Below are 18,576 nucleotides of genomic sequence, written 5' to 3'. Positions count from 1 at the left end.
AAACCAAAGAATTCTTTCAACTGATTGTTTACGAACATGCGCGGATTTTCATACATGTCCTTCAAGTTCTTCCATGCGATTTCAAAACCTTGATTTGCCAACGGACATTTCGATACAATCTCTCTCGCCTCCTTATCAGTTCTTTTTACCAAATAGCATAAACTTTCTATATTACAAACTTGTTTATTATTAATATATAACGCGGTAAAAAGGTCCCTAAACGAAGGCCAGGAAATATAGTCACCACTAAACATGTCAGTATCACAAGGTGGGAGAGGTAAATTATGACAAATATTGTCGAAATTCAAAACATTTTCCGTTGATGGCGACGCCTTATTTTTTGAATTTGCCTCAAGTTCGTCAATCTTAAAATCTATTATTTCCGAACAACGAGCATACACGTCCATGGTCCTGTGATATTTACTTTCGACTGCTTGAATATCCTCAGGCTCAGTGTCTTCAGATGATTGAAGATCATCCATGCACTTATCGAAAGTTTTTTTCACTTTTTCCCATAACATTCTCAGTTCACTTTGTAGTAGTAGTTATTGAAATTAACCTCAAATTTCACAGCCATGTCCGCATCGCGAGTGAGATGTTCGAGAGATGTCAAAGGCATTTTTCACAATTTTAAGATTGGATTTTATTAAGTAAAATACTATAAAAATGGAAGCAGGGTTTAAAATTAAAAAAAATGGAATTTATATTATAATTTTCGAAGCAACCTATTTTATGTCAAACCGACCGACCGTAGAGTAACTATCAATAAATTTGTAAAAGGAGGAAAGGAAAGATTTTATCTTTCGCAAATTTTTGAAAATATTTTTTTTTTTATTTGCCGAAGAAAATGCTAATTTTAATTATCAATCATTTGTAATTCAGCTCTGGGTGGATAAAGACCTATGCGCGTCATTGCCATTATCGTTTAAGGGTAATCAGGCCGTCCTTCTTTCGCTGCCTTCGAGAGTTTTGCGTTTCACTCTCGCATTGGTTTAATGTGTGGCGTCGCATAACTGTACCGCATTACTGTTCTTCGAAGTTTCATGCATTAACCATATGCCTTCTTTTTGATAACCTAAAAATTTCTTTGATACATGGTGGAGTACCAAACAAAACTCGTTTAAAATTTTGGTGAAGACCAGTAAACTCAGGAGCAGAGTTCGGGAGTTCCAGCTTTCTTCTTAAAATTAAAACCAAACCTAATTATCAATTCAAAATGACGAGTGGTAAACAACTACTTATTTCTAAGTATATGGGGGCTAACAAAGTTTAAATACAGTTAGCGGTTTACTCGTTGAATTAATAATAGATGTTAACTAAAGTAGTAAACAGTGTTGCCACAACAAATTTTTTTCTAACCAAAATTCGAATAAAAAATAACCAAATTAAGAAAAAAGTAAACAAAATTATTTTTATTTGTTTCATGTTTACATATAGACATTAAAATAACAAATTCATTTTCTGAAGTGGAACTTGTAACTATGTTAAATTTCGTCGCTAAACTGGTATTATGAAGACAGTTATAAGCGTTAAAGTAATTTTCAGTAGGGGATATTATGAGCTTTAAAGTCATTTTCTGAGGAGACTTTTTATGAGGGATAAAGTCAATTATATACCGATCCTCATAAACTTTGACAAATACATTTCCAATAAAACTTTTTTATATTGAATTTCATCGCTATACATGCTTTTTTAAACAATATAGTAATTTTTTGAATAGGGCATAATATGGGGGCTAGGTGAAATCTTTGACCGATATTTCGCATTTTCAATACCAAGCAAACTGGGTCAACTAAAAATATTTAGGCAAAATATTTCAGTTTTCTATCTTGTTTCTTTTCGACTCTATCGTGTTTTCAACAATAAATATATGTCTCTTCGCGGATTCGTTAAAAAAAGTAATTAATATTTATTTTAAAAAATAAGTTTTTAACGCGTTTTAGCTCAATTCAAAAATACTCCACATTTGCCTTTTTGGAAAACAATTTTAAATTAAAAAATTCTTCCCATTTTATATACAGATTTTTAGATTACGTTCGAAATTTGGGTTTAAGGGGTATATTTGACCAAATTATAATACCATGTAGCGGGTGTTAGCATTACATTCATAACTTCAGCAATATTTGTAAACGTAATCTATCCAAATTATCCGACAAATTGACCAAAATTTAGAATTTAAGACAGTAAAATAAAAACTAGTATACAACATCATCTAGAAAATGTAAATAAAGAACTAAAAGTCATGATGAGATAGTAGAAGTCAAAGGTCAAATCTTTGCATATATCGCGATTATTGTTCGACGCACGAGTTTAGATGTTATTACAAGTTTTGTAAATAATACAATTTCATTTGCCTTAGCTGTGTTACTTAAAAATATCTGTTGATTAATACTTTAAATATATTGTGATACTATTTAGACGGTAAAATAAAAACTAGTATACAACATCATCTAGAAAATGTAAATAAAGAACTAAAAGTCATGGTGAGATAGTAGAAGTCAAAGGTCAGAATATAGGGATGTATTTAAAACGCTTTAAATTGAATACGTTCTAAAGAAATCGTGAAAGTATCCCTTCTTCTTGAACTGCTTCAATTTTTTTTGCTGGGATACAAATCAAACTTACAGGGTACTTTACTACCAAGAGTGAAAACCGCGAGTGTTATGATTCAAGTCTATATACAAGTTGCTGCCATATGTAGTAAAATACACATACCACACACAGTAAACCATAGTAACAATGTGAATTTAAGCCCTCACACCACGAAAAGATACGTTACTCATGTCCGAATACCGGTAGTTAAATTTGAAAAAATATACTTTAAAAAAAATTTTAAGTAGAAATTTGTAACCGATTATGGCCAATGGGCTAGGTTTATTTGAAAATAAATTAAATTAAAAAAAATACAGAATTACGAACTGATATTTGTTAAAATATCAGCATCCGAAAAAAGATAATCTTAATAAGCATTTTGTATAATTTTTATAAGAAAACGTTACTATAATTAAAATAAAATTTTTACCATTTTTATATTTTTAGGGAGCTGGTAATTTAAGTTTTAATGCAATCTCTCCAACTCTATTATCGAATATTCTTCCGTTGGTCTTGGAATTATTTTCGAAGTCGTTAAATACAGAGGTCCATGAAAAAGTAATATGCTTTGCACTAGAAATGTTTGGTCTATGGACAATGAAATACGCTGATTCTTCAGATAAAACTGTTATAGAAATTTTTAAAAAGGGCGTTGGACTTAAAACTACTACGCCAAACGTTCGTTTATCATATTTGCAGTGGCTGCTGGCTTGTTTTAATAAATGTAATTTAGAAAATGATAGCAATCTAACCACAATGTTACTGAAAATATTTGAAAAAGCATTGCAAAACCCATCCCAAATACCGCTAGTATCAGAAGCAGTATGTGCTACTTGTTTATTATTAAAAACTGATGGTGCAGACAATGATACCTTGAATAATTTTTGGAATATTATACTCGACATAAACAAATCAATATTTTTTACAGAACGGTTTATCAACTCAGCTCCTACAGATACTTTGTGCTACATTGTCCTGATGGCAGAGCGAATTCTTACGCAACATTTTAAATCAATCAAAGGGAATTTTGACACGTTAGTTAAAGCATTTGTACAAGCAATAACATCAACATCTGATAAAGTGAGAAGTTATGTAAATAGTTTGTTACCTGAAATAATTGTATCAGAGAACGGAATAATGTTTTCTAAAAGCATCATCGTGGAACTTGGAAGGAAATTAAAATTATTGGAAGTTGAATTTGATACAGATGAACAGTTCTTACTTTCCAAATCAATTGAAGAAACAATACGCTTACTCTGTGATATTAAAAACATTACAACTGTTGATGCGCATTATTTGGCGCTCCAGTTGTTAATCTTATGTCACCATCCATTGGTAGTGTCCGCTAATCCAAAATTATGGAAGAGTATACTGAAAAAACAGTTACATTTAGAAATATGCCAATTGATTTCATTGCAATCAGAAAAAATTAAAGATATCATAATAGACAATTTTGAAATTAACAAAACTTATGAGAATGCGATTGCAACATTATCATATATAAGTCCAGATAAGTTCATTCCACTATTAATTTCCAAGGTTACATCGTATCTAAGTGATCCCCTCTTAATTAACGTTACTGATGATGAATATTTTACATTTTTAACCCCAGAAGGGGAATTATATGATAAAAGTGTGATACCCAATAGTAATGACGTTTATACAACAGCGGGACTGAAGAGAGAAAACAAAGTTTACAGTTATAAAGAACAAATAGAAGAGCTTCAACTTAGGAGAGAAATTGAAGAAAAAAAACGTAAAGAAGGAAAATTAAAACCACCCCAATTGACACCGAAACAGAAAGAAGTAATAAAAAATCAGACTGAGAAAGAGCTTTTAATAAAAATGCGACTCAAAGATTTAAATTTAAAATTAAATTATGCAATCAAAATGATTGAATCCTCTTGTATTGGTAATTCAAAACAATGTTCCGTACATTTTCCAGTTTTGCTAACACTTATTTTAGAAGCGATGAAGTCGCCATTATCCGCTGAGCTATTGTCTCAATTATATTATCAATTACGAAAAATTTGGTTTGAAGAATCAGATTTAGGGTTTAAATTGGCTATTACAACAATTCGAATGCAATTGCCTAGATGCGATCTTAATAAAGAATGGATGAACAATGATTTAAATAATTTAGTTCATGATACTCTACATCAGTTGAAGGAAATTATTATTGAACACAATGACACTATGACTTCTCCAGCTTTTACATACATCTTTGAATTTCTAAAACGGGCACTAATATCTAAATATGTTTCATCTAAAGAAGAATTAATGGCAATTGGAATAAAAATAATCGAGCAGCACGCTCAAACTAGAGGTGATTCCATTAATGGAGGCTTGTGGGATTATAGACATCCTAAATATTTACCAAGAATGGAAATGTTTAAATTCTTGATTGATCTTATTAGCAATCATTCTGGACGTGTTCAGACGCAGGCCGTTGCTGCATTACTGGAAGTGGCAAAATGCAGTTCTGGTGAAGACTTTTGTGCTTCAGCAACTCAAGATGAAATTAATATATTTTTGAATGCTCTCGAAAATGGACAAGAAGTAATACGTGACGTCGCATTACGAGTTCTAACGATTTTATCAAACATTATATGCACAGAAAGTAAAACCAATGCAAATTTTTCTATATTTATTACCCGTCGACTCTGGGTGGCAAAGTTTGATACATCCAATGTTAACAGGAATATAGCTGATGATCTTTGGAAAAATGTTAAAATCAACCATCCATTAGCTGATGATTTATTGTGTGATGTAATACATAAGGAAATTTGTATACAAAAAGCCGCTGCATCTTCATTAGTTCCATTGTTAATGGATGATGGCTCAAGTGCTAAACGCATTTTAAAAAAACTTCTCACTATTTATAATGAAAAACTTTCTATGATTCCACCAAAACTAGATGAGTTTGATCGTGAAATAGCACCTGCAATTGATCAGTGGAAACCTCGTAGAGGAATAGCTATAGCAATATCAAAAATTTCTCAATTCTTCTCAGTAGATGACGTGAATCATGTTATGCAGTTTATGGTATCTGCTGGTTTGGGTGATCGCGAAGAAGTTGTACATAAGGAGATGCTAGCTTCTGCTCTTACGATTGTAGATTTGCATGGCAAGGATACTATAATAACATTATTGCCTGTTTTTGAAGATTTTTTGGATAAAGCTCCAAAATCTCAAAGTTATGATAATATAAGACAAGCTGTTGTAATTTTGATGGGTTCTTTAGCACGTCACTTAGAGAAAGATGATAAACGTATAGAGCCCATAGTAAGAAGATTATTATCAGCTCTTTCTACTCCATCTCAACAAGTTCAAGAAGCAGTAGCAAACTGTCTACCACATTTGATGCCATCAGTAAAGGAAGAAGCACCTGCAATGATAAAGCGTCTTCTGCAATTACTAGTGAAGTCTGAAAAGTATGGCGAGCGTAGAGGTGCAGCCTACGGTATTGCAGGCATTGTAAAAGGTTTGGGAATCTTATCGTTAAAACAATTTGATATTATGTCAAAGCTAACAACATACATTCAGGAAAAAAAAAATTATAAATCTAGAGAAGGCGCTTTGTTTGCATTTGAAATTCTTTGCACTACTCTTGGTCGCCTTTTTGAACCATATATAGTACACGTACTTCCCCATTTATTACAATGCTTTGGTGACCCTTCTCAGTATGTTCGTCAGGCAGCAGATGATACAGCTAAAGTAGTAATGGGAAAGTTATCTGCTCATGGTGTTAAGCTAGTACTACCATCATTGCTAGAAGCTCTTGACGAAGATTCTTGGCGTACAAAAACAGCATCAGTTGAATTGTTAGGTGCAATGGCATATTGTGCTCCAAAACAGCTTTCATCTTGCTTACCATCAATTGTTCCCAAATTAATAGAAGTATTAGGTGACTCTCATACTAAAGTACAGGAAGCGGGGGCAGATGCACTTAAAGTAATAGGATCTGTTATAAAAAATCCAGAAATACAGGCCATTGTCCCCGTTTTGTTGAAAGCTCTAGAAGATCCTTCCAAAAATACGTCCACTTGTCTACAAAGTCTGTTGCAGACCAAATTTGTTCATTTTATTGACGCACCTTCCCTTGCATTAATAATGCCTGTTGTACAAAGAGCCTTTATGGATCGATCTACAGAAACAAGAAAAATGGCTGCTCAAATTATTGGAAATATGTACTCTTTAACAGATCAAAAAGACCTTACACCTTATCTTCCTAATATTATTCCAGGTCTAAAAATGTCATTGTTAGATCCAGTACCTGAAGTTAGAGCAGTCTCTGCTCGAGCTTTAGGAGCCATGGTAAGAGGGATGGGAGAATCTTCATTTGAGGATTTACTTCCATGGTTGATGCAAACTCTTACTTCTGAATCCAGTAGCGTAGATAGAAGTGGTGCCGCTCAAGGTCTATCGGAAGTTGTCGGTGGTCTTGGAGTGGAAAAATTGCATAAGTTAATGCCCGATATAATTTCAACTGCAGAAAGAAGTGACATTGCTCCTCACGTAAAAGATGGATACATAATGATGTTTATATATATGCCTAGCGCATTTCCACAAGATTTTACTCCTTATATTGGTCAAATAATCAATCCGATTCTTAAGGCACTTGCAGATGAAAACGAATATGTCCGTGATACTGCTTTAAAGGCTGGGCAGCGTATTGTAAATCTTTATGCTGAAACAGCAGTTGCACTTTTATTACCAGAATTAGAAAAGGGTTTATTTGATGACAATTGGCGTATACGTTTCAGTTCAGTTCAATTGTTAGGAGACTTGTTATATCGCATATCTGGAGTTTCCGGAAAAATGACAACCGAAACTGCAAGTGAAGACGACAATTTTGGAACAGAGCAATCCCATACAGCTATTATAAGATTCTTAGGTAATGAGAGACGTAATCGTGTTCTTTCCGGTTTGTATATGGGCCGAAGTGACGTATCGCTAATGGTTCGCCAAGCAGCTCTCCACGTATGGAAAGTAGTAGTAACCAACACACCCAGAACCCTTAGAGAAATTTTACCTACTCTTTTTGGATTGCTATTAGGATGTTTAGCAAGTACTAGTTACGATAAACGCCAAGTAGCAGCTAGAACACTTGGCGACTTAGTTAGAAAACTTGGCGAAAGAGTATTACCAGAAATAATACCTATATTAGAGCGAGGACTCAACTCTGAGCAAGCAGACCAACGACAAGGCGTTTGTATTGGGCTTTCCGAGATAATGGCTTCCACATCAAAAGAAATGGTACTCTCGTTTGTGAACAGCTTGGTTCCTACGGTTAGAAAGGCTTTGTCGGACCCTCTCCCGGAAGTTCGAGAAGCCGCAGCAAAAACATTTGAATCTCTTCATTCGACGGTAGGATCGAGAGCTTTAGATGATATACTACCGTCGATGCTGGAAGGATTGTCTGATCCCGATCCAGAAGTTGCAGAAAATACATTGGATGGTTTACGCCAAGTGATGACAATTAAATCAAGAGTGGTATTACCTTATTTAGTTCCACAGCTAACAGCTCACCCTGTAAACACTAAAGCACTGTCAATTCTTGTATCTGTGGCTGGAGAAGCTCTAACAAAATATTTGCCAAAAATACTTTTTGCTTTATTACAGGCACTTTCGGATGCACAAGGTACAGCTAACGAATCGCAGGAATTAGAATATTGCCAAGCTGTAATTTTATCGGTATCTGATGAAGCCGGAATACGAACCATCATGGACACTCTAATGGCATCTGCTAAATCTGAAAACTTATCTACCCGCAAATCATCGGCGAGTTTACTATCAGCCTTTTGTATGCATACACCCGGTGACTATACGCAATATGTTCCGCAGTTGTTAAGATCACTCCTGCGACTTATGGCAGAATCTGATCGAGAGATATTGCAAAGATCTTGGGATTCTCTTAATGCTGTAATTAAAGGGTTAGATTCATCTCAACAAATTGCTCATGTTTCCGATGTTCGCCAAGCTGTACGCTTTGCTGCTAGTGATTCAAAGGAATTAGAACTTCCAGGATTTTGTTTACCTAAAGGAATTGCACCGCTTTTGCCAGTATTTAGAGAAGCTATTTTAAACGGTCTTCCAGAAGAAAAAGAAAATGCAGCTCAGGGTCTAGGCGAAATAATTTCCATTACTAACGCACAATCATTACAGCCATCTGTTGTCCATATAACAGGTCCACTAATTAGAATCTTAGGTGACAGATTTAATGCAGGAGTGAAAGCGGCAGTTTTGGAAACTTTAGCAATACTACTCCATAAAGTTGGAGTTATGCTAAAACAGTTTTTGCCGCAACTTCAAACTACTTTTTTGAAAGCTTTACACGATCAAAATAGGTTGGTTCGTATGAAAGCAGGTCATGCTTTATCTGAACTAGTAATAATACATACACGTGCAGATCCCCTTTTTAATGAAATTCACAACAGTATAAAATCGGGTGACGACTCAGCAATTCGAGAGACTATGTTACAAGCCCTTCGAAGTGTAATAACGCCCGCTGGAGATAAAATGTCAGATCCTATAAAAAAACAGATTTGCGGTACATTAATAGGTTTAATTGGGCATCAAGAAGACGTAACACGAAGTGTTGCTGGAGGCTGCCTCGGAGCTTTGCTTAAATATTTGCCATCGGAACAAGTAGATGATATTCTTCGAAATCATATATTATTAGAAGATAACGACGATTCTCATATTAAACATGGGCGTACAATTGTTTTGTTCGTAGCTCTTAAAGAAAGCGTTGAAATGGTATTAAATAATAATAATGAAGAAATTATACTAAAATCACTTGTTTCATACATATCATCTGATAAAATTCAGATTGCTAGCAATGGGATACGAGGTGCAACATATTTAATTGAATACTGGATGGCAACAAATAAAACAGCATCGCCTCAAATTGTTAATGCGTTTACTAGGGCCATGAATCATAGCAGTAATGAAATAAAACAACTTGTGGCAAAAAGCTGCAACCACATAGCCAAAGTGCTTAATGCTAACCAAATTTCTCCTGAATTATTAAGATACTTAATTCCAATGCTGGTAAATGGAACAAAAGAAAAGAATGGTTACGTAAAATCTAATTCGGAAATTGCTTTAATATCTATATTACGCTTAAGGGATAATGAACAAAATTTCGACGATGTATGTCAAATCTTGGATGCAGGTGCCAGAGATTCTTTATGCGAAGTTGTGAGTAAAGTGTTGCGAAAAGCTGCAATTCAACCAGCTGGAAAAGACGAGGAGTTAGATGACACACTTTTAATTTATTAATTTCGTTCAAATATAACTATTTACTTTTTTAAATAAAATTGTTTACCAACATATTCCACTTTCAGATAACTTAAATGTATTTATTTCATACGAATAAAAATATTAAATATATTTCAATAAAAAATATAAAATAATAAATAAAGCTCAGAAAATTTACCGAAAATAAAAAATATGTACATTTAGGTGGGTCGAAAAAAGATGAGTTAATAACGATTAAAGATATGTCAATAACATTTCCAAAAACATAAAATTTTTGTTTGTCACGCCTGAAATACCGTCCTTTTTCGGATAGCTCCCATACAAGTGGACCACCAAAAACAGCTTTAAAGGGCATAACGGCTTTAGAAGTACGAGTATAGCGATGAAATTTAACATAAATAAGTTTCATATGAGCCAAAATCTTCCTACCAATTTTTTTGAGGTCATATAAGGTCCCCTTTAGAAAATTACTTTAACACTCATTACTGGCCCAAAAATGCGAGTATAGTGATGAAATTCGGTACAAGTAAGTTTCTTACGAACTAAAATCTCTCAACAATTTTTTTTAGGATCGGCCCATAAATGACCCTACCCCCCATACAAGGTCCTCTTCAGAAAATGACTTTAACACTCATTACTGGCCGAAAAATGCGAATATAGCGTTGAAATTCGGTATAAGAAAGTTTCTTACGAACTAAAACCTTTTAACCAAGTTTTAAGTTTTTTACGAACCAAAACTAATCTACAAATTTTTTTTAGGATCGACCCCATCTGAAAATGATTTTAACACTCATTTTTGGCCAAAATCGTTCTACCAATTTTTTTTAAAATCGGACCATAAATGACCCTACCCCCATATAAGGTCCCCTTCTGAAAATGACTTTAACGCACATTACTGACTAAAAAATACGAATATAGCAATAAAATTTTACACAATTAATTTCCTCGCGAGACAAAATCTCTTTACCAACTTTTATGTGGATAAGTCCATAATTGACCCTACTCCTCCTATTGGGTCGACTTCAGGAAATGGCTTTAACGCTCATTACTTTCTTAAAAATACGAGTAAAGCGATGAAATGCGACACACGTAAGTTTCTTACGAGCCAAAACCTCTGTACCAATTTTTTTTGGATCGGCCAATAAATGACCCTTCCCCCATATAAGGTCCCCCTCTGCAAATGACTATAATGCTCATTACTGGCTTGAAAATATGAATGTAGTGACGAAATTTGACACACATAAGTTTAATGCGAGCCAAAATCTCTCCACCAAATTTAGGGAGGATCGGTCTATAATTTACCCTACCACTTTAATGCTCATTACTGGTTAAAATATACGAGTATAGCGATAAAATGTGATACAAGTATGTAAGTTCCTCGCGAGCCAAAATCTCTCTACCAAATTGTATGTGGATCAGTCCATAATTGACCCTACCCCCCATATAAGGTCCCCTTCAGAAAATTACTTAAACGATCATTACTGGCTTAAAAATATGAGTTATGTGTTGGGTATGCGACACTGTTCAAAATACAACACTATTAACATGCAACGCTGTTGTACAACGCTATTTCAAATCTAACGATTTTAAAAAGCTGCTTGCATCAGTCTGCATCAACCTGTTTAACTATCTGTGTGTACAAGTCGTGATCAACAAATAATTACAAACTATTTTTACTTATTGCATAAACTATTTTTACTTATTGAATAATTTGTTTACTTATTGAAACATTTGGTTCCTGGTATTCAAAATACGAGGAATTATTTTTAAATGACGCTGGAAATCTGTCAGACTCAGACAAAACACGCTTGCTTCTAAGAAAAGTAAGCCAAAGTGTGTATCAACAGTATGCGGACGTCGTGTTACCATTGAAACCATCAGACATTTCATTCGAGGTAACATTGGAAAAGATGAAAAACATGTTTGGCAAAATGGAATCACTTTTTAGCAGCCGGTACAAGTGTTTTCAAACCATCAAATCAGAAATTGAAGACTACGGGGTGTATATTGCAAAAGTTAATCGCCTCTGTGAAAATTTTCTACTAGAAAAGTTTACAAAGGACAATTTAAAATGTCTTATTTTTGTCAGTGGTCTTCAGTCACCAAAGGACGCAAATTTCCGCAATGAAATTTTAAGAATGCTGGATGAGGAAAAACCCGAAAAGCCGGTAACTTTATCAACCAGGAAATTCAGCGTACACTTCAACGTCAGCATGACACCAAAATGATTGGCAACAACCAACAGACAGCTGTCTACACACAAGCCATTCGTACTCACACAAGTAAGTACGTCTCTAACGATAATAAGGATGATTCAAAAACACCTTCAACACCATGTTGGTTTTGTGGCGCTATGCACTACTCAAAAACTTGCTAATACAAGAGTCATAAATGTAAGCAATGTGATAGAATAGGACACAAAGATGGATATTGCAACGTTAAAAACAACAACAAACAATGACATTCAACAAATCGTCAACAATCAGCAACTGCACAGTGTGCAGTGCACACAAGCAGCAAACAAATTCTAATAAGAATTCAGCACAAACAAGAGCTATCGATAACAGCATTGATAACTGGTTTCATCGTAAACATGTAAATGTTTTACTCAACAATCATAATGTCGAGCTTCAACTAGACACGGCTTCGGACATTACCATAATTTCAGAGCAAATATGGGCCAACATAAATCGCCCCAAATTGACCTCAACAAAGCGTATTGCAAAGGATGCTAATCGTTTGCTAATCGTTCATTGGAGAATTCAAGGCGAACATTTCATTTTTGAATACAACAAAAACATATATAACAATTTTTGTGACAACAGTTCATTCACTGAACATAGCAGGAACAGATTTTTTCGAAGAATTTGGTCTGTGGGAAATTCCTATCACCACATTTTGCAAGTCAGTTGGAAAATCAGATGCTGATCATCACGTCAACAATTTTACTAAAGAATTTCCTCAAGTTTTTGAGAAGAAGTTGGGTCATTGTACTAAAATCAAAATCGATCTTCCACTCAAACCAGATGCAGTTCCAAAATTTTGTCCAAAACGTCCAGTACCATATTCAGTAATCTCCCTAGTGGATGCTGAACTTGATCGATTAGAGGAAGAAGGCGTAATTACACCAACCAACTATTCAGAGTGGGCAGCCCCGATAGTCACAGTGAGACGCTCTAGTGGTAAAATCAGAATATGCGCAGACTATTCAACAGGCCTCAACGAAAATGTGGAAGCTCATTTTCACCCGCTACCTCTACCAGAGGATATTTTTATGTGCCTTAATAATCGTAAGTACTCCACGAGACTAGATTTTAATGACGCATATATGCAGTTTGAAGTTGATGACACAACAAAGTCCATCTTAACTATCAACACTCATCCAGGCTTATATACGTTTAATAGGCTAGTTCCTGGAATAAAGTCAGCACCAGGTGCATTCCAACAGGCTATAGAAAAAATTCTAACAGGCATTCCAGAAGCCACAGCATATTTAGACGACGTTATCATTGCAAGTGAGACAATACAACAGCACCTACAATCAATATGGGATGTTTTAAATCGTTTTTCAGAATATGGCATGACAGTCAATTTTGATAAATGCGAATTTATTCAACCGCAGATCAAATACTTGGGTCACATAGTTAATTCTAATGGTATCAGACCAGATCCAGACAAAATTCTATCAATCACCAATTTACCGAGACCTCAAAACGTCAGCGAGCTCAGATCATTTCTTGGTTCTATCAATTTCTACGGAAAATTCATCAGCACAATAAGATCTCTAAGAGCACCTCTCGACGAGTTACTACAAAACAATACTAAATGGTATTGGTCTTCAGAGTGTGAGAATTCATTTCAAAAGTTTAAGCAGATTTTAACATCGGACTTAATGCTTACTCATTATAACCCCAAGTTACCCATTATAATTTCAACAGATGCTTCAATGCAAGGTCTAGGAGCACAAATTTCACACATCCTGCCAGTTGCACACGCATCAAGATCTTTGACGGCAGCGGAAAAGAACTACGGGCAGATAGAGAAAGAAGCACTAGCATTAGTGTTTGCAGTAAAAAAATTTCATCGCATGGTATATGGCAGAAAGTTTTTACTCCGGACTGATCATAAACCATTACTGGCAATATTTGGTTCAAGAAAAGGTATTCCAGTTCATTCAGCCAGCAGACTTCAGAGGTGGGCACTAACAATGATGACATACAACTTTGATATCGAATACGTCGAAACAGATGATTTTGGTAACGTTGATATGTTATCCCGATTACTACCATCAATGCAACCAGAAGATCAAGATTTTGTAATTGCATGTGCTACTCTTGAATATAACATAAAGCATTGGTGGCCAGAAAGAGAATTTTTAAAATGCATATGGTGTAGTGTAAAATATGAAAGAGAACATAAATGAAAATATGTGTGCTTTGCACTGAAAAAAATTATATGTTTGTACTTATTTGTGTTATTCATATTATTTGTATTTTAAATGAACAACAGAGGGAATGTATACATCGATGTATGTATGTATTGACGAAACGATGTATTGATGCATATATTGATGTAAGAATGTATTATTGAATATGTTGATGTATTTATGTACATATGTATGTATGTATGTATGTATGTTCGTATATAAGTGTTCAAATGATTAACCGTTAATCGATAAAATTTTGGCGATTAATTGCTTGAAGAAATGACAATACAAATATAATTGTAAATAATTATTTACATAATAAATCTATCTATCAAAAGTGTTTATACAAACATTTATTTGTAACGGCTTTTCAAAATATTCTCTGTGTTTCATTTCATAAAGAGAGCAACTAAATTAAATTGTTTTTGTTTTGTGTATAGTTTGTTTTGTTGCTGAGAACATTCGTATTGCATGTGTATGAGTGAGAATAACACAATGCCCGCAGGGGCATGTTTGGCCGACAATGACATAAAGTCAATTTTAAAGGATAAACTACAATCAATTCCACTTACACATCATATGGTTCTACAAGCAACGGAAAAAGATGCAACCATACAAGCAATTCTTCACCATATTCAGTCATCGTGGCCCAGGAAATCGAAAGATCTTTCTAGCAACGATCTACTACCATTTTTAAATCGCCGATCATCATTATCAGTTGTCGACGGTTGTTTACTATTTGGTGAACGTATTGTAATACCACAACTATTTAGGAACAGAGTTCTAAGAATTCTACATAAGGGACATCAATGTCAACAACGCATGAAATCAATTGCACGCAGTAATGTTTATTGGCCCAACATTGATCAACAAATTGAAGAATTTGTTCGACTATGTCCACATTGTCAAACGAACACAAAATCACCAGCAAAGACACCGTTATGTTCCTGGCCAATATCAACCAAACCGCTCCAACGCGTTCATATTGATATTGCAGGTCCTATTCGTTCAAAGTACTACTTAGTCATAGTAGACTCATATTCAAAATGGCCAGAGGTATACCAATGTAACACCATATCCAGTAAAAAAATTATTGATCTTATGTCGGATTACACAAACAGATTTGGATATCCAGACTTGTTAGTATCAGACAATGGTACTCAGTTCGTGAGCGCAGAATTTGAACAATTTTGTAATCAACGAGGTATACAACACATAAGGACAGAACCTTATCATCCACAAAGCAATGGACAAGCAGAACGTTTCGTCGATATAATTAAAACTGCAATTAAAAATGCATATGAAAATGATTCAAAGGATAACAAATATCTTCAGGAATTTTTATTACAATATCGTTCGACTCCTAATTCAAATTGTGTGGAAGGGAAAACTCCCTCGGAACTATTCATTGGTCGAAAACTTCGTACGGAAATCGATCTCATAAAGCCACAAGTTTCTCCTAAAGTTACACGTAACACAAAAATGAAAGCACAATATAACAGAAAACGGCGCAGGTCATCGTCAATTTCGGATAAATCAACGAGTTTTCATAAAATCCTACAAAGACAATAAGATGACATGGCGTCCAGGCATCATAATGAAGAAAATTGGTCATGTGAATTATAATGTGAAAATCAAGGATGCTGATACAGACAGAATTATAAAATCACATGCTAATCAGATTCATGAACGTTTCATAGATGAGAATCCCCATGATTCTATGTCTTACAATCTACAACCATTATTCAACCAACCAGTTGAAGATGCACAACCACAACAAGACAGTCTCCAGCCAGATGGTCAAAATGTAAATGAATTGGTCGATACATCTTCAAATACTGATGACACTCCAAATAAAAACATTTCATCACCACGCAGGCGTTCCACACGTAACAAGCGTACTCCAGCATGGCACCAGGACTACGAGGTTCATCATTAACAAGGAGGACAATGTTGGGTATGCGACACTGCACAGTGGGGCAGAGTCGAAATTTTTTGGAAATAAATCTGGCGTGAGCGTAGCCAAGGAGTATTCGAGTTTAAGTTTTGAAGATGAACCCCGCAGATGCCCCAGGGACGGCGCTGTGGCGGCTCAAAGTAGGGTACCTACGACATGTAAAATTTTTAAACTCGTGCCATTTTTTTGTTTTTCATCCAAATACAAAGATTTTTGGATGAAAGCGCTCGACGAGATCTTGAAAAAACATGCTTGGACATACTACTTATCTCTTATAATATCCGAGTTATAGGCATTTAAAAATTTAGTGATACAAAATTTACCATACCTTGGTCCGCCTTTTTTTTGAATACCGGGCGTAATTTTGGACCAAATGGACTCAATTTTCAAAATTTCCAATAATATACAAAAAATTTCAGATCAATATCATTTACAGATACAAAAATATACGTTTTTTAATCTACAAATTCAAAAAATTTTAGATTTTTGCCGTTTTTTTGCCAAAAATGTGTCTTAACTCTTTTATTAATAAAATAAAATTTTCTTTAAGAACATATAACAATTTTATAGTTTTCTAAAAGGTATCTTTACGCAGAACGCTTTGGCGTAAAAAACTTGTCCTATTTTTTGAAAATGTTGCCACTGCGTCCTTCCGAATATGACCTATTTTTTATCAAAACTTCAACTTTGGGCGACATGTTCTAAAATCCCAAAGCTGGGATCAGAAAACTGAAAGCAGTTTTGGAAACCTCAATATGTTTTCTATTTACTCCAAAAGTATTTTCCCAGCCCTGAAAGAAATGTGGACCCTATGGGCAAAAAAGTAAAAAATCCCATTTTTGGGATTTTCATTCCTATTTTTGGGAATTGCGGGATGCCCTTTGACCTTTTAATTTTTTTTTGCATTTTCTTATTTGAAATGACAAATTTAACAAGCGTTGAAAATTTCATTGAGTTTTGTTCATAAATAAAGATTTTGTCTTATATTACATATTTGTTAAATTTCTAAAACTATGATTTATATCAAAATTTTAATAGGGTCGCAGATAGCTACAACAATTTAGTCCATATTTATCCCTTAATATCATTTTTTAGTTAGATATGGAAATTCTCGACCCTTTACAAAAAATTTCAAGCCAATATCTCAATTACATTCAAAAATATGTTCATTTAAACCTGTATCCTTTAATTTCATCTTTTTCATATTTTAGTATTAAGTATGACAGAACATACATTTGGTGTTGAATAAAATATTTGGACAATTTTTAAAAATTATTTAGTTAATTTTTTTATTAAAGACTATAACATTGTATATACAATAAAAAATTATAATTTTATTATGAGCCACGCACAACAACACCTAAATCACCCCACACAAACCACCTTTCCCGCCCACCGAAACATAAAACACAATTTAATACAATATCATCCGTTAGTATAATAGCTTTTTTTATTTGAACTGTTTATCTTAAACTTAGTACAATTAATTCTTACAACCTTGTTTTGAGATGATAGAGTTTCATAACAAATCCATCTTTTTCGCATAGTTGAAAGAACAGGATCAGAAGATAGAAGTAAACTATTAACAATATCTTCATTCTGTGATTGCCTGGAGCATTTTCTTGAGCTGAATAGTTGAACATGCTTAAAATCTCGATTCCTCGCTTCCTGGGCCTCTTCTGTTAACTCTCCAAGTGGAAGAATATTCGATTCAATTATTATTTGACCATGACACAATACTTTGTGTACTGTTGGTGTTAGTTCCCTCCATGGATACAGAGATACAAGTAATTTAGAAATTTCAGATGTATATTCCCCAAATCGATTTCCATTAATTTTATGTTTACTATTCAGTGCCATTAAAATAGTGTTAACTCTTCGAAGCAACTCCTTGTCGATTCCAGTTATTTTTGAAGTAATTTCAAAATCACGAAAAAAATCGTATTCTGGCATGAAGTGGTGAAATTCCGAAATTTTTAAATAAAATTGTTTACCAACATATTCCACTTTCAGATAACTTAAATGTATTTATTTCATACGAATAAAAATATTAAATATATTTCAATAAAAAATATAAAATAATAAATAAAGCTCAGAAAATTTACCGAAAATAAAAAATATGTACATTTAGGTGGGTCGAAAAAAGATGAGTTAATAACGATTAAAGATATGTCAATAACATTTCCAAAAACATAAAATTTTTGTTTGTCACGCCTGAAATACCGTCCTTTTTCGGATAGCCCCCATACAAGTGGACCTCCAAAAACAGCTTTAAAGGGCATAACGGCTTTAGAAGTACGAGTATAGCGATGAAATTTAACATAAATAAGTTTCA

At 34.1% G+C, this 18,576-nt stretch overlaps 1 protein-coding gene across 2 annotated transcripts in view; it reads left to right on the top strand.

Annotated features, from left to right (window-relative positions):
• LOC119605528 (eIF-2-alpha kinase activator GCN1) overlaps nt 1-18,362 on the top strand; it is an 84,857-nt gene extending 66,495 nt beyond the window's left edge. The window contains exons 4-5 of one of the 2 annotated variants that reach the window (XM_037958698.1): nt 3,040-9,925; nt 18,236-18,362. In XM_037958698.1, coding sequence (XP_037814626.1) covers nt 3,040-9,879 — 6,840 coding nt within the window. In that variant the 3' untranslated portion in view covers nt 9,880-9,925; nt 18,236-18,362. Of the gene's footprint in view, nt 1-3,039; nt 9,949-18,235 lie in introns of those variants that run through there. The other variant, XM_037958699.1, reaches the window with a different exon arrangement.
• Nucleotides 18,363-18,576: the final 214 nt, after the last annotated feature.

Source organism: Lucilia sericata, unplaced genomic scaffold, assembly GCF_015586225.1.
Source record: "Lucilia sericata isolate MDLA Ls3-8-SP2 unplaced genomic scaffold, ASM1558622v1 Contig000494F_arrow, whole genome shotgun sequence".
Lineage (NCBI taxonomy): Eukaryota > Metazoa > Arthropoda > Insecta > Diptera > Calliphoridae > Lucilia > Lucilia sericata.
Note: the sequence above shows the minus strand (reverse complement) of the source record. Positions and strands in the feature narration are given on the sequence as shown.